The following is a 22,194-nucleotide window of genomic DNA, read 5'->3' on the forward strand; positions in this document are numbered from 1 at the left end:
TTTTTAATTTGCGGTGGCAAATGCAGAAGTAGCAAGGACATTCCGAAATATAATTGTCAATTTTGTTTCCATGTCAGAACAGGTGTAATTCTAAGATCATCAATGTTAAAGAGCAAATATTTGAGCAGGTTTAACAAATATGTCAAATGAGAAGTGCAGTGAACTGACAGGTGAATTGCGGTGTTTATTTTAGAACACAAAATTAATAGCACTTATTGTTATGGTGAAACTGCTTATTAAGAATATTAAATATTAAAGATGTTAAACACCAGAAATGTTATTTAGTTTTTATATGGTCGCATTTAAAGCCTTTTTACTTTTTTTTATTGTTTTCTGAAATCTGTTTTGTTTTTAAAATGAAAAATTTTTGTGCTGTTTTTAAAGCTGTGAAATTAGTTATTGTTTATTGTGAAGCGTAAATATAGCATTCCGTGTCGGTTGCTTGCTTTGTGGATTACTTTTTCCTTTATTTTATGCACATTAATTGACTTCAATTATCGCAGAAAATCACTTTATTTCTTTTTTTTTTTTGTTTCAATTTTTAAGATTGATTTTAATATTAGCTATTTATATTATTGCCTTTTTTGATATGATATGGGAGCATATGCTTAAATTTCGGTAATGCAGTTCGTTTCATTTCACTATTTACCACAAATATTTCATTTTCTTTTGAATTCAACATTAATCATACATCTCTTTTCGCTTAGATTACTTTCTCTTTTTATATTTTTGTAAGTTGAAACTACTGCATTTATCTTCAATAATAAGTCCCCTAATAGAATTGTTCTTTTCTGTCATATTTTTTTCAACAGTTTATAGTGTCGTTTAGTATTTTACAATATATTGTCTTATTCTTTGAATAATTGAGATAAAATTTTTCTAATTTAAATTTGACTTCTTTCTCTCTTTTTATTCCACTTTATTATCGTTAAGTTCTGGATGAGATAATTTTTTGAACACTTTTCGTGTCTTCTTCACCTTCTCGATTCCTGTGTGTATGTTTTTTTTTTCCTTTTTTTTTGTTGTGAAAAATACAGGGATCACACGCATTTCTTGATAATTTGTTTACATGATGTTATATTTTCTCCACATCATTTATATATTCATGATCAATTACTACTAATATGTTATGATTGTTATGATATATATCATTCATTTGCTTGAGTAATTGAATATTCTACAATCCAATTGATTATTATTATTATGATGTATTGGGTGTTGACTTATAATTTGTAATTTAGCAAGGTATCTTCTTTCTAAGATATTATTGACAAAAAGGAGACCAAGAAAGAAGCGGGAAATTAAAGCGGTCTACAATCTCATTACTCTATTATAGATTCAAAAATGTTCAAAGTCATACCCAAAGTTAAACCTAACAATTATTAATGACATTGTTCTTCCTACATCAAATCGTTTCTTACTGTTGTTTTACAACTATTATTCGGCCATGTTAACAAATTTATGTGTGTTTTTTTTTTTTCATAAAATGTATTTTTTTTTTCTCAGTCTTAATTTGTGAACAATTTACCAAAATGTTAGTTATATGCAATCCTATCAAGTTACTGTTACAAATTAGAGGGTTTTTTTTTAAATTGAATACTGTTCAAATAAAATAAGTTAGCTAAGTAAAATTGAGATAGAGATAGAAGATGAGGTAAATTTTAATTATATTATATTTATTATTTGATTATATGTAAGAATTATTTGTGATGATGAGTAACATTAAGCAAGAATAATTTTGATTTTTTATAATGTGATGGATTGTATGTGGGAGTTAATATTTTCTAGATTAGATTAGATATGAGTAAAATTTTAATTTGGAATACTAACAGAGGCACATACTGAAAGATATCATTTCATTAAAGGTTAAAATGGATGTGGTATCATTTTACTTTTACTAATAAGTATACAATAATCTATCATTTGTAGATATTCGAATTAAGTATTCGATTTTATGATAAAAATTTAAATTTACAGTGAATTATTTCTCTCCTCTCAGCTATTACATATAAATGGTCTGGCTATTATGGAAAAAAAAAAGGCGCAATTCACTCTCTTAATAAGATTATTTTCAAAAACTGATTTCGGTTATTTTTGGATGATGTAAATTATAAATTTTGGCTGAAATGATTTCTTGGGATTAATCTAAAACAGAAACAATTAATATGTTTTATTTATTGGTGATGTAAGATTTATTGAGGGAAAGAGTAAATTGTATTTATTTCGTCGATAGTATGGATATCATGGCAGCTGATGAAATTAAAATTACTGATGATACGAAAAGTTGTAATGATTTGAAAGGTTTTAAATTTAAAGAAATACTTGGCGAAGATGCTACCCGTAAGGTAAGAATTTTTTCAGTAACAGTTTTTAATAGGTAAAATGTTGTGTAAAATTAAACAATCATCAAAGTATTATCGATTTGAAAGGAATGATTAATGTGAAGTGTTGCTTCAATATATTAAAATTTTCTTCCAAAATTATTGTTAACTCTTCATAAATCGAGTAAATCTTAAAATGCTAACCTAAATAACTTCCACAAATAATTTTAGCAATTGAAATCTGTAAAATTGCTGTTTAGCTTTATCGTAAATTTAAATTAATAAGAAAAAAAAAATCTTAAAATTTATAAAAACTTTGCAAATTTTTCTCTTTGAACTTTTTTTGTTAAAGTTAATTTTTTTTTTTTTTTTTTTTTTTTAAGATAACTTTTGTGCTACTCGATGTGAATAATTGTAATGATCAAGCTGTTTTAATTGTGGAAAAAACTCCTTTTCCTATGGATGAACAAGATTGGAATACCATTGTATCGCAATGTTCACTGGAAACTTTATCAATGAATGATATATATTCAAATCATATTTTATTTCCACCAGAGAAATTTTCTGGTAACAATCTTTACTTTCTTCATATTTTCAATTATTTGATCATTTTCTTTAAGATTATCTAAATTCATATTAATCGTGTGGGATACCAAACAAGACAATTTTTCATAGAAGTTGTGTATTACTGATTTTTAGAACTACTATTTGGTACTAATTTTGCTTTTGCTTTTTTTTTTTTTGAGCAAAATATAGTTCTTAAATGAGTTATAATTAATGAGTTGTAATTTTTTTTTTTTTTTCTTTTTTTGGTTTGGTATTAATATAGCCATAGAGCTTTCTAAGATAATGAGATATTAAAAAGTATACATAAGGGATCAAGACGACGTTAATAAATCCATGTACCGAAAAGCATATTGCAAAATATCGAGATCAGAAGCGATATGTCATCTATGAAACACCGGACGATTACAAGACCATCACTTTACCTTATCTGGAAGAACAGCAATTCACAATGAAGGTGTCATTTTAATAAAAAAAAAAAATTACGATTTTTTAATTCTAAATTTTCTAATTGTTAGTAATTCAAATAACTTTTGTTATGAATAGATGGTGCTATTTAGTTTGTCTCTAATTTTTATTTTTAGTGGATTTTTAATATGCTGGAGCATAAAGCCGAAATGGATCGTATTATTTTTGAAGATGCAGATCCAGAGAATGGTTTTATACTTGCTCCAGATCTTAAATGGGATGGCAAGAATTTAGCTAATCTTTATGTGTTAGCAATTATCAGGCGGAAAGGAATCAAATCCATTCGGTAGTTTAAATATTTTCTTCTCTTCTAAACTGCTCATTTGAAAAATATTAACATTTTAAACACCGGAAGAATGTGGATCGATGATGGTTAAATCATTTCAGTGAGCAATGAATGGAACCGTAGTTGATATTGTGAATTAAAGAGAAAATTCTTTAGATTAAAAACTTTTTAAAACAAAGATTTTTCTTCCTTAATTGCTTCTTTCTTTCTTTTTTAAATTTTGAAAAATTGATTATTTTTACAGTCTTTGATTTTTAACAAGTTAGAAATTTTCTGTTTTTTAATTTGAAAATTCCATTGCTTTTAAGGAAGCACTGTTGTTGACAATATGTGTTTTTCTACTTTTATTGTTACTGAAATTCATTGCATTTATTCCTTTCAGGGATTTAACAAGCAATGACCTTCCGCTGCTAGAGAATATTTCAAAAAAAAGTTATATAGCAATTAAAGAAAAATATGGAATTGATAAACACCAGGTAATTTCTAATTGTCAGTTCATAATCAGTTATCAATTTTCAGTTTACGTATTTTTTATCCTGTATGAGACATTATAATGGTAATGCTTATCTGATAAGAAATGTTATGATGTAGAATTAGTTCTAATATGACAGTTTAAGATTCCAGTACAGTACTGTGAAATTTTGAGCTCTAATTCGGTAGAAATTTTTACTGGATTTTAAAATTCTGACAGAACTCGATTGCAACGTAATAAGATTTTTCAAACGAATTTAAGTTTTATAAGTTCTATAAGATGATAACTTTTTGTTATGCATAAGAGAGAAATGAAATTTGCATGTTGTAGAATGTTTTATGACTACTATAAGACATTTTATTTGAAAAATCGAATTAAAAAAAAAAAATGAAACATCAGAGTGGTTCCTGGCAAGTTCATCTTTTCGTGCAATTCTAAGATGCTTACTAGAATGTTGTTTTAGTTGTAACAGAAGAGCAGTCCATCTTATTTTATTCTTTTCTTTAGATTCGAGCTTATTTTCATTATCAACCAACATTCTATCATTTACATGTTCATTTCATTCATGTTTCATACGATGCACCGGCTAGTTCTGTTGCCATGGTTTGCTTTTTCAATTTTGATTTCCACTGTTAATTCGATTTTAATGTTTAGGTTAAGTAGGAAAAGTTCAAAAAAAAAAAAAAAAAAAAAAGAAAAAATAAAACGTAGAGTTGGAAAAGTTCAAAAATTTTGAAATATCAAATACAAAACTTGTCATAAAGAAAATATTGTCTAAATCCAAGTATATTTGCTTTAAAGACAGCCTTGCAAACTGATAACGCAGTTCTTTTTTTTTTTTTTTTTTTCTTATTGATAAGATAAAACTGTAGTACAATTTTAGATAAATTCTTGACATCATTTGTATAACGCATTTATTTACTGTTCGTTTTGTTTTTCTTATATTTTTAAAATATGGACGAATTAGATCGTTATGATAATCCTCTTTGATAATTGATTGATATTTCTTATGTTTTTGTTTTTAAGGCTCATCTTCTGGAGGATGTAATTAACAATATAAAATTGGTTCCTGATTACTATCAGCGTTCTACGCTAACTTTTACTATGAAAGAGAATAACTCACTTTTGAAATCATATCGCGATACATATCAATGGTAACATCATGGTATTCCTGTTTGCTGCAGAAATTTTAATTTTTCAATTTTTGTTCATCCATCTGATTTGGAAGTTTTCAATCATAACAATTATCACTTTGTCATTTGTTCCTCCTAATTCAGTATTGTTGTTGCAATGTTTAATCTGCTTATTTAAAAAAAAAAAAAGAAAAAAGAAAATGATGTAGAAATCGCTTTGTTGTCTGTACATAACGATTTCAGTTTAAATTAAAAATCTATTCTGAAGATTTCTACTCTTTCTCATTTAATATTATCAATGAATGCTTTAAGAATGAAATCTCTTTATTCTATTGTTTTTGTTTTGTTTTTTTTTTTTTCTTCCACTTAATGATATCGATTGCATAATTATTGTATATTTAACTAAGAAATTAAATGCTTTACAGAAAGAATTCCAAAATATTATTACGTGTTTGCTGTTTTTTTTTTTTTTTTTTTTTTGCAATAAATCAATATATTGATATTTGATTTACGTGTTCCTTCGTATACCTGTGAAAATTTTTGTTGTTTTTTATTTTTCTTTTTCAGCGATATTTATCATTCATGATAAAATTTTAGCCTGTGATTAAATTGATTCTTGTATCAATTGTTTGATCTATGTTTACTTTAATTTTTACTTTTTGATACGAGGATATTTTTCATTTACTCATAAACAACGAAATATGTAATAATTTCCAGTTATTTGCATAATTAATGAACAACTATAATATAATTGTTATTCTTTTCTTTTTTTTTAGAAATATATGCTGTTGTTCTGCCCAGAGTGTGGTTCATCTTTGCAAATTGAAGAGGGTTCCAATTGCTATCAATTCGCTTGTCATAATTGTCCATATGTACAACCAATTACAAAGCTTGTAAGTCTTAATTATCTTTAGGATATTTTTCAAAAAAATTCTTCCTCTTTATTATGATCATTATTTAGACTTTAAATGAATGAGCATTTCAAATGTGATTTCCTTATTCGTCTAAGTAAAGTAATTCGAATTTAATATTATTTTCACTATTCTTATATTCGACATATAATTTGCTTTTTCATTTACTTTATCCTATTAGATTTATTTCTTCTTTTGAAAACAATGAAATTCTGATTAGGTATTCTTTCTTGAGTTTTTTTTTTTTTTTTTTTTTGCAAAAAACAAAAACAAAAAATTGAAAATATTATAGATAAGAAGTCGACACTATCCAAAGTTAAAAGATTTGGATGAAGTGCTTGGTGGTCCTGGCGCATGGGAGAATGCTCAAATTACAAATGGTTAATTTTTAGTAATTTTTAAAAATGACATTTTGAATGATATGATATTTTTCATCATCTTTTTTTTTTATATATCTTTCTGTTAACAGAACGTTGTCCTCGTTGTGCTGGTGATCGAGCATATTTTATGCAATTGCAAACACGTAGTGCTGATGAACCAATGACTGTTTTTTATCGTTGTGCCAATTCAGAGTGTGCGCATCGTTGGAAAGAATAATCAATAAATTGGTACATTGAAAAATAATCAATAAATAGGTATATTGAAAAATAATCAATAAATAGGTGTATTGAAAAATAATCAATAAATAGGTATATTGAAAAATAATCAATAAATAGGTGTATTGAAAAATAATCAATAAATAGGTACATTGAAAAATAATCAATAAATAGGTATATTGAAAAATAATCAATAAATAGGTATATTGAAAAATAATCAATAAATAGGTGTATTGAAAAATAATCAATAAATAGGTATATTGAAAAATAATCAGTAAATAGGTATATTGAAAAATAATCAATAAATAGGTGTATTGAAAAATAATCAGTAAATAGGTATATTGAAAAATAATCAATAAATAGGTATATTGAAAAATAATCAATAAATAGGTATATTGAAAAATAGTCAATAAACAGATATATTCAAAAATAATCAATAAACAGGTACATTGACAGATAATCAATAAATAGGTACATTGAAAAATAATCAAAAAATAGGTACATTGAAAACTAATCAATAAATAGGTATATTGAAAAATAGTCAATAAACAGATATATTCAAAAATAATCAATAAACAGGTACATTGACAGATAATCAATAAATAGGTACATTGAAAAATAATCAAAAAATAGGTACATTGAAAACTAATCAATAAATAGGTATATTGAAAAATAGTCAATAAACAGATATATTCAAAAATAATCAATAAACAGGTACATTGAAAAAAAATATTGTACATTTATTGTATTATTAAATTTATTGTTATGAAAATTCATTCAATATGTAAAATAAATGGAACATTACATGAAGTCTTTTTTTTTTACTGAAGTTTATATGAGATTTTAACATGAAATATTATATAATATATTATATTATATACACTGTGGTACACTTAAGTCATACAAATTATACTCAACAGATTATTCAATAATGAAAAAAAAAAAAAAGTTGTATTAAAAATATTGTCGTAAATTAGTAGATCATATTGTTTTTGGTGGATTAAAATAGTGTTCAAAGGATGTTCTAAATTGATTTGGTACAAAAAAAAAGTTATCTTAAATTTTTTGTTTCTGTTATTTTTTCTTCTTTTTTTTTTTTTTGAATTTGAATTCATAAAAAAAAAAAAGCTAAAGTAAGGACAAGTTTACTTATGCTAAAAATATTTTAACTTGCAAAAGCTGGATTAAATAAAATATAAAAATTTTTTTTTCTAAAATTGATTGTGAGAAAAGTGTAATTCATTTCAGGATATGATTCTGCTATCATTTCTCTCATTTGGATTTATATTGTTGCAATTTCTAATCTTTTGTGGAATTTGGATTGTTTTTATTATGGGTGTATTTATTGTTGTGCGTCTCATATTATCCAATCATTTATGTTCAATTGCTTGTAATGTGATTGCATTTGCTATTTCTAGGTTAGTTGAAATTTCATTTCCTTCTTTTTTTTGCTAATAATGTTATTTTTTTATAGATTACTGTATACTCAAAAAATGATTTTTTTAGCTAACATAGTTAGTATACAATTTCTTTTTCTCTTTTTTATTTTCTCTCACAAAAAAGAAAAAATATTTTTAGTTCACTCATCTTCCAACTTATTACACTTTATGGCAAAAGTATAGCAAATCGAAAAATGATTCTAGATAGAGGCTTACCAATGGATTGTATGGTAAATTTTATTTCTGATTGAGAATTGATGAAGGTTGAAAACATTGAAAAAATCTTTTCACATATGTTTTATTCTGATTTTAATTTAATATTTTAGTAGAAGTAATTTCTTGTTTGATAGGCATGAAATCATTTCATTTATCTTTTGATCTATTCTTTATATAGAATGGAATTTCAGATTACTAACTAGTCTTTTGTGACAAAGTTTTATCATCAACCTTTTTTCAATAAAATGGTATGAAACATTTGTTTACTTATTATTATTATTATTTCTTTTTTTTTTTCAAGGGTTTCTTCTGGTTCATTGGTCCATTGTCGTCACATTCGTGTTCTGAATACTATGAAGCTTTACAAAGCAATATTTTTTGGCAATTGAATGTTGTGTATGTTTCTGGAACATTACTCAAAGATACACTAATTTTAATCACATCAATGGTAAAATTTTGTTACTTTATTACAACATTTTTTGTTATTATTACTGCATTTCTTATATGTAAAATATTATCTAATATTTTAAGATAACACTATTAAATCATTGTTAGAATTGTTAGAGAAGTTTTTTTAAGGAGGAATTGATCTCATTATAATGGAGGTATAGTTTTAAGAGTAGCATACATTTAATTGCACTGTGATCTATTATGATTTAGTGGACTGTTCTATAGATAAAGATGATTAAGACAGTTAATAAATTGATAAGTAATATGTAATTGTTTGTAAAGTAAGGAGGAATTGTTAAGTGGATCATTAGATTTAAACAGTGATATGTGATATGTTGTCCTGTAAATAAGCAAAAAATGCATAACTTATCATCGCAACTGATTATTTTATTGTTTTAAAAAGCAGATTTCATTTGCAGTTTGGTGGAGCACTTGGTGAATTTCTGCAATCATTTATTGGTAAATTTCATTGGCTGTTTCATATACCTGTGTTCGTTGTAATTTCACTTTGTATTTTATTGAGCATTCTTGCTTCATTTGGTTATCGTTTTAATTTCTTCTATGGATTAATTCGAACTGATTTCGACAAGCAACAAATTACAAAGTATGTTTTTTTTTTTTTGCTTCTAGTATACCTTGAATAATTTGATTATTCAACACAATGTTGAATAATCTTTTATTCACTTGATAATGTTTGCTATGTAATTATCATGTCCGTTAATTATTCATCTATTGTATTATTAACAAGAAATTACATTGATGTTACCATCAAAATACTTTGACAGAAACTTGAAGAAAAAAAAAAAAAAAAAAAAAAAAGGAAATATGTAAAAGTTATTATGTTATCCTAGTTGTTCAATTGAGTTATTTCCTCACTTGATAGTATCAAATCCAATTAACCAACTGTTTACAGATGTGCTGAAAGAGTACCATTTGATGGCAGTACTAAGCAGTTATCGAATAAAAAATTTGTTGAATGCAAAACAGACGAAATGAAATCATTAATGCTAATTAATGAACTTTATCAGAAAGCACATGATTATATTTCTAAGTAAACACATGATTATAAGATTGTGGTTGTACTTCGATAATTCAAATATTATTTAAGCATCAAACATGTCACTATTTGATCTTTATGTATTGGACTTTATTGTATATGCAATTAGAGTAATTTTTTACAACTATTATCTTTTTCATAAATGTTTTAATCTTTTAACTTTTATCAAATATCTGGACTTGAATCTTTTTAGTTTTGATTCGTTTAATGTGAATTTGATAATGCTTGCGTCAAGTTTTGTATGCCATCTTGTTTACTTAACATTGTTCATCTTTAGTTATCTTACTACCACTTATCTATACAAAATGAATGAAATAACTACTACTTCTGATAAAATGACAAAGATGAAACTGTGGTCTCAATTAGGTAATTTCGATAAAGTAATCATACTTCGAAGAAATTAACATGGAACTTACTAATTGCTGCTTAGATATGTTGAAAAATAATTGAACAAAATTCAAAACTTTTGAATTTGTCAAGATATTTTTCTCTTTGGATTCTTTTTTTTTTTTTTCTTTTGCTAACTTATCAAGTGGTTATAAAGTTGTTAAATGATAAAATTGTCTGTATTGCTATTATTCTATCGAAAATAGTTATTTCATCTCCACAATTAATTCAATCGTTAAATTATTTATTTTTTATCTCCTCGTTTTGTGCAAATAAACAGTGTATTATTTAAATTTATTCTCCTTATATGCAATATATAATAAAAGCTAATAATAATTATGAAGAATTCACAAACATCCTTTTCCTGATTTAAGCATATGCCTTGGGTACTGTTTGTTTAAGAAAACTCAACAATTATTATTTACTCGAAAACTATTACTTACTCAAAAACTCTTATTTACTCTTATACCACATTAATCGTACTCGAACTCCTGCCAACAGCTTTTTTTTTTTGTTATTATTATTTTAACAAGTCCGAAAAAAAGTCTTGAAAAGTTCTTCCACTTCTCATTTTTTTCATAAAATATCCCCTCTAAATGATATCACAAAAAAAAAGAAGAAAGTATTTTCAGGTCTTTGATAATGGCTGAAAAGAAAAAATTGTCAACTAGCTACTGTCATCTTATCATCATCTTTTATAGCATTAAATTTTTAGGTATAGCAGAAAAGACTTTTGAGTGCACTTTTGATTATTTCGTTCTGTTTTTTTTTTGCATTTGTGATAATTATCCAGAAATTAATATTACTAATTTCATTCATAATATATCTTTAAAATTGCAATAAATTAAGAGTGTAAAAATTTACCTGTTGGATTAACCATTAAAAATTAATTTAAAAAAATAAACATTATTTCGTTCTGTTTTTTGCAATTATAATAATTATTCAGGAATCATTATTGCTAATTTCCATTCATAATATACATTTAAAATTGCAATAAATTAAGAGTGTAAAAATTTACTTATTGAAAAAAAAAAAAAAAAGAATTGAAATTTAATTTTAAAACTATTCATTTTTTGAATTGATTGAATTAATATTATTTCATATACTTATGTTATAACACATATTATAGTAATTAATATTTTTAATACTTTAAATAATTTATTCATAAAAATATCCCTCAAATAGATATCACACACAAAAAAAAAAAGAAAAGAAAAGTATACGTAATACATTCGAATATACATAAATGCTAAAACGCACAAAACGGTATTACACGTCAAGTAAGACACGTCATTTATTTAAATCAACCAATCATCGTACAGCACGTCCGGTAACGCCCACCAATGATTTTATTTATAAACGCAACGCGTATCTCCGCCTCCTCCTTATAGGAGTTATGCTGACAGGAATGGTTGGTTTGTTATTTGCTATGGGTGGTACTAGTTAGTAGTAGTAGTAGTAATAATAGTAATACTTAAAGTATGACACGTTTTACGTAGATTACGTGGTTATTTAGTTTACGTACGTGTTTAGTAAAATTTTACACTGTTTTGATTATATTTTTTGTTATATTTCTTGCTATTCATTTTTAACTAAAATTATTGTAATTTTTTTTATAATTTTAATGACTATTGTTATAATGTATATCACGTGCTTCTAGTTTACGTGTTAGTAAAATTTACACTGTTATAGAAAAATCTTTCCCTTTTTTTTTTTTTTTGGTTAATTCGTCTTGAAAGTTTTGTTTTTTTTTGTTTGATTATGACTAAGATGATTATGATAAATATTTATAGCAATGTTGATTATGAATTAAATGATATGGTAATAGTGATTAGATCATGATTGTTATATGTACTGTGATGATTATTATGACATTAAATGATATAATGATGATTTCTTATGTTTGATAACATTTTGCTAACTTGAATAGTATAAGTTGAACTCATTATGATATAGAATGATATTTTTTAAAAATGTTTTTTTTTTTTTTTCCATTTACACATTTTCTTTCGTATATACTTGTGATTTAAAAGCGAATTTAGTATCTAATTATTCAATTGATCGATGAATTAATGTTTCAGATTATGAAGACGTTACCGTTATTTCTTACTGTGGCACTTCTGGTTGTAGACGTTTTCTCACGACAAGGAGAAGATGGTAAGAAAGATGATGTACATGGTTCGGACGATGAAAAAAGTACGAAATATGGAACAATCATTGGAATCGATCTTGGCACTACATATAGGTTAGTCACATATTCTCATTCAAATCAAGTTAATAGAGGAGAAATATAGTGCCTTTTGTATAAATCATGCAGTCCTTAACTGATTCACTGTAGTGTAACAAGTAGAGGAAGAGCAAAAATAATTTGAATAATTTAGGCTAGTGTTCTTTTTTTCAGAATTTAGGCTACAAGATATTTTCAAAATCCGTGATATCGTAACCTTAGTCTTGCATACAACGACGATTTAAGGTGATATTAATGGTTATGAAATTAGTGTTAGTCAAGTTGTGATGGTTTAGTAATTCAAAGAAACGTAAAGAATTTAAGTAGTCCAAAACTGAATATTCTGCAGCTGTGTTGGAGTCTATAAAAATGGACGAGTGGAAATTATTGCAAATGAACAGGGTAATCGGATCACTCCGTCATACGTAGCATTCACTGGTGAAAGCGGTGAGCGTCTTATTGGTGATGCAGCCAAAAATCAGTTAACAACAAATCCGGAAAATACTGTTTTTGATGTTAAACGTCTGATTGGCCGAGAGTACAAGGATTCAACTGTACAACAAGATATCAAACATTGGCCTTTCGCTGTGAGTTTTATTTATTGATTTAAGGATTTGCGGAAAAAAAAAAATTATAAGTGCGATTCAATACTAAAATCTGAATTTTTTTTTTTCAGGTTATGGATAAAGCGAACAAACCAATGGTACGAGTGGCAGTTGGCAAAACCGAAAAAACCTTCGCACCGGAGGAGATTTCAGCAATGGTTCTTGGCAAAATGAAGGAGATCGCAGAAGCATATCTAGGAAAGGAAGTAAAACATGCAGTTGTTACGGTACCTGCTTACTTTAATGATGCACAACGTCAAGCTACCAAAGATGCAGGTACTATTGCCGGCCTCAATGTTGTTCGTATCATCAATGAACCTACAGCTGCCGCTATTGCATATGGATTGGATAAGAAGGAAGGCAAGTTTTGTGTGACATTTCTTTTAGGTCACTGCATTATTGATCTTTTTTTTTTTTTGGAAAGTCTATTTGTAGTGACGTTTTGCTCTTTTTTTAATTATGGTAATCCTCAAAAATGTTGGTGAATTGAATTTCTGGGTTATCTATTATTCATCATATTGAAATATTGGCAATTTGTGTAGTCCCACTTGAACTGAAAGTCTGGAGGTTTTTGGGATTTATCCTTTACAAATGTGAGATTTAGAGATGTTAGTATGTAAGAGAGAATTATTTCAGGTGAACGCAATATTCTTGTTTTCGATCTTGGTGGTGGTACATTTGATGTGTCGATGTTGACAATTGATAATGGTGTTTTCGAAGTATTGGCTACTAATGGTGATACTCATTTGGGTGGTGAAGATTTTGACCAGCGAGTTATGGAACATTTCATTAAAGTGTTCAAGAAAAAGACTGGCAAGGATTTACGAAAAGATACTCGTGCTGTGCAAAAATTACGACGTGAAGTAGAAAAGGCTAAACGAGCATTGTCTACACAGCATCAAGTACGGCTAGAAATCGAATCGTTGTATGACAACGAAGATTTCTCTGAAACATTAACAAGAGCTAAATTTGAGTCATTGAACATGGATTTGTTCCGTTCAACATTAAAACCAGTGCAAAAGGTCAGTTTTTATTGAGAATTAATTTTATATTTGCTTCTAGACATTTGCATGGTTTACTTTCATATCTTCTATGCCATTTAAAATATGGTTCTTTTCTAGGTTTTAAAACGCTTGATAATATCTTTTCTAGGTTTTGGAAGATTCTGATATCCAGAAAAAAGATGTCGATGAAATTGTTCTTGTTGGTGGTTCTACACGTATTCCTAAAGTGCAGGAACTTCTTAAAGAGTTCTTTAATGGAAAGGTAAAACTTTTTTGTGTATTCATTTCTGAACAAAATTAAAGGATGCGATTTTCAAAGTTTTATACTGAGATTTTAGATGTGATGTTGATTTAGTATACATATATAGTGGATTATAGGAACCATCGCGTGGTATTAATCCAGATGAAGCTGTGGCATATGGTGCAGCAGTTCAGGCTGGTGTTATTTCGGGCGAAGAAAGTACTGGTGACATTGTATTGTTGGATGTGAATCCTTTAACCCTTGGTATTGAAACAATTGGTGGTGTTATGACCAAACTCATTCAAAGGAACACTGTTATTCCTACCAAGAAGAGTCAGATCTTCTCTACGGCAGCTGATAACCAGCCAACAGTCACTATTCAGGTTTGCTTTAGCAGTTGGATATAGTTTTTTCTTAGAAAACTGGAAGCACCTCATGTGTAACAGCTCATATAAATAAATGTATGACGACAGATGAAGCTTATTAGAAAATGATGCCTGCATATACTGAAATTCATGAATTTGTTCGATGTGTCAATGCTTCAGGTTTATGAAGGTGAGCGACCAATGACAAAAGACAACCATATCTTGGGCAAATTTGATTTGACCGGTATCCCACCTGCACCACGAGGTGTACCACAAATTGAGGTTACGTTTGAAATTGATGTGAATGGCATTCTACATGTCACAGCAGAGGATAAGGGTACTGGAAACAAAAATAAAATTACGATCACAAATGATCATAATCGATTGTCACCAGAAGATATTGAAAGGATGATAAATGATGCAGAGAAATTCGCCGATGAAGACAAGAAGGTTTCTTTCTAGTTTGTTCTGTTTCTGTGATATTTCAAGTTTCTAGCATTGGGTTTTCTTTAAAAAAAAATAAATAAGGATATTTCAGGTGAAGGAACAGGTGGAGGCAAGGAACGAATTAGAAAGTTATGCATATTCACTAAAGAACCAAATTGGTGATAAAGATAAATTGGGTGGTAAATTGGATGATAGTGACAAGAAGACGATTGAAACTGTCCTCGATGATGCGATATCATGGCTTGAAAGCCACAGGGTAGGTTTTTGGTTCTTGATTTTTTTTTTTTTCGTTCATTACTTTTCGAAGCTTTCTGAATTATAAAATTCTTTGAGGCAATCAGTCATATACTTCTTATGTTGCTATTATAAAATAGAGCAAGTTGAAGGAACTTTTATTTTACTATAAGTAGAATTGGGAAGTTAGTTCATGAGTATGAGAATTTAATCGTTTTGCTGTTACAATAAACATATATTCTTTTCAGGATGCATCTGTTGAGGAATTGCAAGAGCATAAGAAAGAATTGGAAAGTAAAGTACAACCGATTATTAGCAAGTTGTACAAGGATCAGGGTGCGCCAGCACCAGAAGGTGCTGCACCAGGCGAAGATAAGGATGAGCTTTAGAAAATTCCAATCATTTTTCTTTCTTTCTTTTTTTTCTTGTCCTTTTCAGATGATGTTATGCGAGTGAGGATCTTGGAAAAATCGGGTTTAATTAGCGTCGTGACCTCGTATTTTGTTTGTTGTTTAACAAGGTCAGGATGTTAACCACCTGTCCTCCCCACATTAATCAGCATGTTCTGAAATGGCCAATATCTAAAATGTGTCACTTCTGAGTACCACTTTTTTGATAATTCGTTCCTAGTTCTACTTCCTGTTTAATTCTAATTTGTAGTAAATTCCGGTTTTATTATAGTTGGTCAGATTAAGTTTATTCCTTTTTACTTTTGTAGTGGACATGATTTGGTAGTTACAGTAATAATGGGGTTTTTTTTTTTCCAGAATTAGTAGTTTTTGGTCTCAGGTCGTATTACTTAATTTACATATAGCTTAGCGAGAAATAAAGTCCAAGTAAAATATACACAGGTGCAGAATAGCATAGTTTAATTACCAGTTCCTCATCACATTCAAATAAAGTATTTCCGATGTCGTATCAGTTTTAATTAACTGAACTTTTTGCGGTAATTATTATTTCATCTCATTTAATTGAATTTATATGCAGTCGTTTTTTTTTTTTTTTTTTTTTTGTACATTTTCCACCAAATTTAATTGATGATATTTCATCTGTGTTATAGAAATGTGTTGCATATATATATGTTACGTTTCGTTTGTTTGTTTATCGCTATTTAGGATAATAAAATTTATATTTATGATCACCAAAGAAAGGGAAGGATAATGTTGTTATTGTAATAAAAAAGGTTTGAAGTGACTTTATTCAAATATCAATTTTGGAAATGATCTTCATCACATCCAGCTGAGAAATTATGGAATTATGAACAGTAGAAGAATTGGGAATAAACAATTGTCATTTGTCATTTTTTCCTTGATATAACGATTGTAGAAGAGGGAAATGTGGTGTGTATACAGTTGATTTCATTATTATTATTATTAATACAAAAGCTATGAATGATTGATGTTTTCAACGGAAGCTTATATTATAAAAGAGTGAATGATTGAAAAATTCATTTGAAATTTTGAAAATTTACATTTGAATTGAGGTTTTGGAAAAAAAAAAAGATACCATACTATCTGAAATATTTGGATGAACTATCAATATACGATCATTCTGATTTCGTTTTTTGAAAGAAAAGCTAAATATTTTGTTGCTCATATACCCATTATTTGTTCATTTTATTTCAGTAATTTTTATTTTATTTAATCCAATTCAAATTAATTAAAATCATAAAAATTTGATCAACATTTTTGATAGCTATAGTTGCTATTCAAATTTGTACCTAGAAGATGAATTAGAAATGATTTACTTACAATGCACTCAGTTATTGAAATCTTAGCAGAAGTTACATACACTACAAAATTTGCTTTATAAAGATAGCAAAGATGGTTGAATTTGTATTAGTTTATCTCCGTTTTTGAAGAAAATTAATGGTTCAAAATTTAATTTCATGTTAAATAGAGTTAAAATTAGTCTCCAAAATCAATTATTTTTCAAATTTACTTATTGATCAAATTTTTTCTATTAAATGAATTCATTTCAAACAAATAACTTCCCTATAAAATTCTATGATAGGATCATGTAAATCATACATTGTTCCTTTTTTAAATTAAAAAATTTTCAAAAAATTTTTGGTCATAATTTTGTAGATTTAACTTTTCTTTATTGAATTTTTACTCAACTTCAAACAAACTATAAAACATTTTTGTTATATAATTGGATGAAAAAAAAAAAAAAAAAGAAAGAAATTCATTAATCTTTACAATTCTATGTAAAATAATTCAATGTCAAAAAAATATTTTACTAAGGAATCAATAAAATTGAAAATTTCATTCTAGCAGTGATTCTAATGAACCCATAAAGGCCTTAAGTCCAAACTCGTTTTAATAACTAAATGTTGACAAAGTGAATGATTTTGATTATGGATAGCTTTTTCAAAAGTAATAAAGAAATCAAGAAATAATAATAATAAGGAAATAAGGAATTTTAGTAAAGAAATAGAAATAATAAAGAAATAAATAATTTAAGCCTAGATAATGTGAAAACTTCAGTCTGTAGAATATCAAATTCACAAAAATTGAGTTCATACTATTGCGGAACTTTAGGATATGTTTTCCAAAATCTGAATTAATGGTTCATTTTTCATTTTCAGAAACAATATGTGTAAAAGATAATAGAAAATTAAAAATTTATTCCAACAAAAAAGAAAAAAAACAGCAATTAAAATGAATATCGAATGAACTTATTATTAGTTATGAATGTTAAATTCATGACTGATAATGGTTTTAAGCTTCACCGACAATATATTGAATTTATTCAAATATGTTATGAAAGTAACAATGCTACATATTAAATCAGTCATGAGAAACAAAAGCATCTCTAAAAAGCATCGAAATTTTATGCAATGATAAATTATTCCTTCAACAACAAATTTTACTTTCTAATAAGAGATTTAATTTCAAAACAAAAATTAAATTTGAGCACATTTATCTTTTCCATTTCTTATTCTTTATTATCAAATATATATCAAAATTTTAAAATATATTCACGTTCCTTATATTCATTCTCATAAAAATTTACGAAGGAATATCCACAATGCGAAACAACTGATTGCAACATTCAAATAATCGGTTATAAATAAACTAAAACCATCACAACTGCATAGGTTCTGCCGTTCCTTGCTGCTGAAAAAAAGTTTATGTTTATAACAAAGAAATTTTCCCATAAATTCAATTAACATATAATCTAACTCGTACAGTATGAAACTAAGATTAAACTGAGTTCGATAACTATTTGGATTGAAAGTATAAATAAGAAATTTAAGGATTGAAACTGTAAACTATTGGATATTACGCAACAATAATAACATTTGTGATAATGGTATCAAAATATTCAAAAGAAATTGTAAACTTACTTCACCGCCAATTTGTTGGCCAGTTCTCGGAACACCTGCAATGCGATCTAAAAATGGTTGCACATCGTCATCTTCCATTACTTTGAACGGTGTACCTTTACCCACAATAGCAATTGTTGTATTCTGTAATATGTGTTATACCAAGTTGATAAATTATAAATTATAAGAGAAAATTTAATCTTACAATATGTCAATAAAATATTGCACTTACACAAAGAAAAAAATTTGTTATTTCTTTTTTGAAGTCCAAAAGTAATCAATGCATAAAAAAACAGAATACTAACTATAACAGATGTGCAGTAATCAACTTTCACATCTAAACAGAAATCATTTGAGAGAGGAAATTACCTTTTTTGATAAACTATCTTCAGCGGGTAGTGTATCTCTCAGTGCTAGCAAGGCATACTCAACCAACTGCTCAACATTTGCTGTAAAATAAGCATATAAAATTTAAACTTGTTTTCAAAATTCTTTTGACTAAATGATAAATAACAAACATTTTCTAAAAACAAGAAGAAAAAAAAAAAAAAAAAACATTCTACAGTCAAAATGAATAATCCATATTAGATTCATTTCTAAGCACAAACCAGTAGGAAATTGATCTAAATTCCGCTCCAGATACGTACGTGCGCTTTGAGAACGAGCGCCTATTGAGCACGCCAATGTTTCGACAACTTCTGCTGATGGATCAGTCTTTACGATATGTGTTCCTCTTTCCTGAAGTATGATACAAAAAAAATAATCATATTTCACTATCACCATTCTTTTCCAAAATGAAAAATATGCTATAGGATAAACAATAATATTGTGAGGAGAAGGTGATGAATAGTGTTATCTACAGAGCGTTATGAAGGTGCCAAAATTGTTTTTATAAAAAAAAAAGTCATAGATTAACGATCAACTATCAAAAAATATTGTAAATATCATAGATTGCTTCTAAAATACAAACACTTTTAGTTAAATGAGTAGTTGAGCTTTATCATCTGCAGTATGCAAAGAATTATTTAATATGTAAATTGGTTCACACTAGTGATTATGATGTGCAGAAAATTTTTGGTTGCAAGATTTTCAATGTTACAATCAAAATAAAAATTAAAAAAAAAGGCATATGATGAACTTACATCATAACCAGCAATAACAAGTCCAACACCGAATGGACGTCTTCCATAAATTTGTGTATTTGCCTGTAGTTCTGAAAAATTTTTTTTTTAAAAATCAAGAAAAATCAATTATTTTCATTTGTAAACTTTATATTAAAAAATTTGCTTGAAAATTTTGAATTTAACGAAAAAGATATTTTGTTTAAAAAACGTTGTGTGTTCTCCAATTTAGAATATGCAAATTTTGAATCATTCTATAATGGTATTCATATCTTTTACAAATCTGTGATTTCCATACAATACTGAACGAGTTGTTCACTTCCTCTTATCCTCAATAATCTTTTCTAAATGATAAATTTTTAATATGGCAAAATAAACTCACTTAGTTGAATGCGATTGTTTAAAACCTGAATAGGGACTGGCTCTTTGTAATCCCATCTCCATGACGAACATTCGGTTTGCAAAAAACGCCTAAAAGCAAACTTCAACCGAATATAATTTTAAGAATACATAGAGAAATCCATTACAAAGAAGGGAAAGGATAAATATTTATTTTTGGTAAGTTCCTTAGTAATGGATCCTTTATTCAATAAATTTTGGTAAGTTAATATTTGATTTCACTAGAATAAATTGTAATGAAAGTAAAAGAAGCTAGCACAATACTGTGCAACGATTGACTTGTAAACTAATAAGTTGTTTAGCAAAACATAAACATATAGCCATATATATATTTCAAATTGTAGAAATAAAAAAAAAATCAATACTAACGCAAGTATGCGACCATCAGAAAGAAGACCCGCAATGGAAACACCGGCATGCGTATCCAGTTCATAAATTTTCTTCTGATGCGAACATAGTTCATTTGCAGCACGCTGGAAATTTATACGACTTCAATTACTTTCAACAGAATTTGACCTCAAATATTTCTTGTCAACAAATGTCAGATACGATTCAGTCGTATACCATAATAATAAACTTTTCATTCAGTTATATATCATAATAAACTTGGTAAAACTAAAACAATTCGAGTAGTATATGGATGATACGTATGAGATAGATCTTTTTTGCCAATTTGACTAGTTTGATATGCAAACAGCGCACAAGAAATATATATTTGCTATCCCAAGATGTATGCTAGGATTAAGTATATAATCGATATAAGATCACATGCAATGATAAAGAAATAATCACAATTATATCATGATAATTGTATTGATTTACACGAAAAGAGATGTTTATTGGATCTTTTTATAAACAGCAATGAACATGTGATCTTATATCGATTATAAAAGGTCAATTAAGAAACAGTTATAAATTTCAGTCATAAACTTCACCTTCAATGCTACCAGAACAGCATGCGTATTGCTTTTCACTCCGACAGTAGCACTACCTTGTTTCATTGCTTCCACAGCATAGTCAACCTGATGGAGTCGACCCTAAAATAATAACAGAATAAATCTTTGAACAAGTTAATAAATCTTTCTAAACTACACTAAAAGAATTCATTGACTGTAAGAAATCAGCAAGATAAAATTTTGAAACCTAATTCTTGTGATTAGAAATACAAAGAATGAGTTAAGCAGTCATAAAAATGCAAAAAATTAGTCGTTAATCTTAACATATAATACGTTACCACGTATTTGAATACGTGACATTGGAAATTACCTGAGGACTCCAAACCGTAACATCGCTGTCGTACTGGTTACGAAACATCTTTTATCTAGAAGTAATTTAAAAATAACTTTATCTGCGAATATACTTTATATTCGGTTTTAAGTTCTTCAGTATGCTTTAGTTCCTGATATGTCCAACCTGCGCCAATTTTTAATCCTTACCCTAAAACTAACTGTATTAAACATGTCATGAAGCTAACTATCATCAATCAAACACGTTTTCATTATCTTAAAGCTACTATCTCCTTTGTAGTAAAACTGAAAATAAATTAGTGAAAATAATAGAACGAGATAATTTATAATAAAGCCATGAACATTAATGTCTTAGTTGAAATGTAAGCTTATCAGAAATGACTCAGAAATTGTTTACTAATCAAATCAATAATTTTATTTCAAATCAATTACAAGCAAAAGTGAAATATGATGCACTCTTACACTTATTCTAACATATGAAAATTGCAGAAACTTTGAAAAATTTATTAATATATACGAATATATTGTATGTATATGAATGTACTGTACAAAGAGAATAAAACACTACGTCCAAAAAGTAAAACATCAATTAAATGTGTAAACACAGAGAGGGAAATGTGTATTCGAAGAAATTTGATAAGTTGCAATCCTGTGAAAAATAAATGAGGAAGCG

At 27.3% G+C, this 22,194-nt stretch overlaps 5 protein-coding genes across 6 annotated transcripts; 4 read left to right on the top strand and 1 right to left on the bottom strand.

Annotated features, from left to right (window-relative positions):
* Positions 1–2,234: 2,234 nt before the first annotated feature.
* Bma-dcs-1 (Uncharacterized protein) lies at positions 2,235–5,269 on the top strand (the record flags this gene model as incomplete). The annotated part of the gene is made up of 7 exons (XM_043075897.1): positions 2,235–2,345; positions 2,705–2,888; positions 3,197–3,342; positions 3,470–3,639; positions 4,022–4,115; positions 4,619–4,714; positions 5,138–5,269. 7 exons carry the CDS (start codon positions 2,235–2,237, stop codon positions 5,267–5,269), a joined length of 933 nt encoding a protein of 310 aa, XP_042931831.1.
* A 757-nt stretch (positions 5,270–6,026) lies between these two features.
* Bma-rpc-11.2 (DNA-directed RNA polymerases III 12.5 kDa polypeptide, putative) lies at positions 6,027–6,752 on the top strand (the record flags this gene model as incomplete). Its single annotated transcript, XM_001902136.2, has 3 exons — positions 6,027–6,137; positions 6,448–6,535; positions 6,625–6,752. The coding sequence occupies 3 exons, from the start codon at positions 6,027–6,029 to the stop codon at positions 6,750–6,752; spliced, it is 327 nt and encodes a 108-aa protein (XP_001902171.1).
* Positions 6,753–8,083: 1,331 nt separating this feature from the next.
* On the top strand, positions 8,084–9,911 carry Bma-rpc-11.1 (Uncharacterized protein; the record flags this gene model as incomplete). Its single annotated transcript, XM_043075898.1, has 5 exons — positions 8,084–8,169; positions 8,330–8,420; positions 8,708–8,854; positions 9,276–9,460; positions 9,770–9,911. 5 exons carry the CDS (start codon positions 8,084–8,086, stop codon positions 9,909–9,911), a joined length of 651 nt encoding a protein of 216 aa, XP_042931832.1.
* Positions 9,912–12,384: 2,473 nt separating this feature from the next.
* Positions 12,385–15,812, top strand: Bm13661 (Heat shock 70 kDa protein C precursor, putative; the record flags this gene model as incomplete). The annotated part of the gene is made up of 9 exons (XM_043075899.1): positions 12,385–12,545; positions 12,877–13,114; positions 13,204–13,492; positions 13,769–14,154; positions 14,285–14,398; positions 14,515–14,760; positions 14,923–15,192; positions 15,281–15,445; positions 15,672–15,812. 9 exons carry the CDS (start codon positions 12,385–12,387, stop codon positions 15,810–15,812), a joined length of 2,010 nt encoding a protein of 669 aa, XP_042931833.1.
* Positions 15,813–18,512: 2,700 nt separating this feature from the next.
* Positions 18,513–21,588, bottom strand: Bma-pas-6 (Proteasome subunit alpha type 1, putative; the record flags this gene model as incomplete). Of its 2 annotated transcripts, XM_043075900.1 has the most annotated exons (9): positions 18,513–18,545; positions 18,776–18,898; positions 19,124–19,203; positions 19,363–19,492; positions 19,897–19,967; positions 20,258–20,346; positions 20,644–20,747; positions 21,210–21,311; positions 21,541–21,588. In XM_043075900.1, 9 exons carry the CDS (start codon positions 21,586–21,588, stop codon positions 18,513–18,515), a joined length of 780 nt encoding a protein of 259 aa, XP_042931834.1. The 2 variants fall into 2 exon arrangements, with proteins under 2 accessions (XP_042931834.1, XP_042931835.1); XM_043075901.1 differs by lacking the exon at positions 21,541–21,588 and having other exon boundaries at positions 21,210–21,275.
* Positions 21,589–22,194: the final 606 nt, after the last annotated feature.

Source organism: Brugia malayi (genome assembly GCF_000002995.4).
Source record: "Brugia malayi strain FR3 genome assembly, contig: Bm_v4_ChrX_scaffold_001, whole genome shotgun sequence".
NCBI lineage: Eukaryota > Metazoa > Nematoda > Chromadorea > Rhabditida > Onchocercidae > Brugia > Brugia malayi.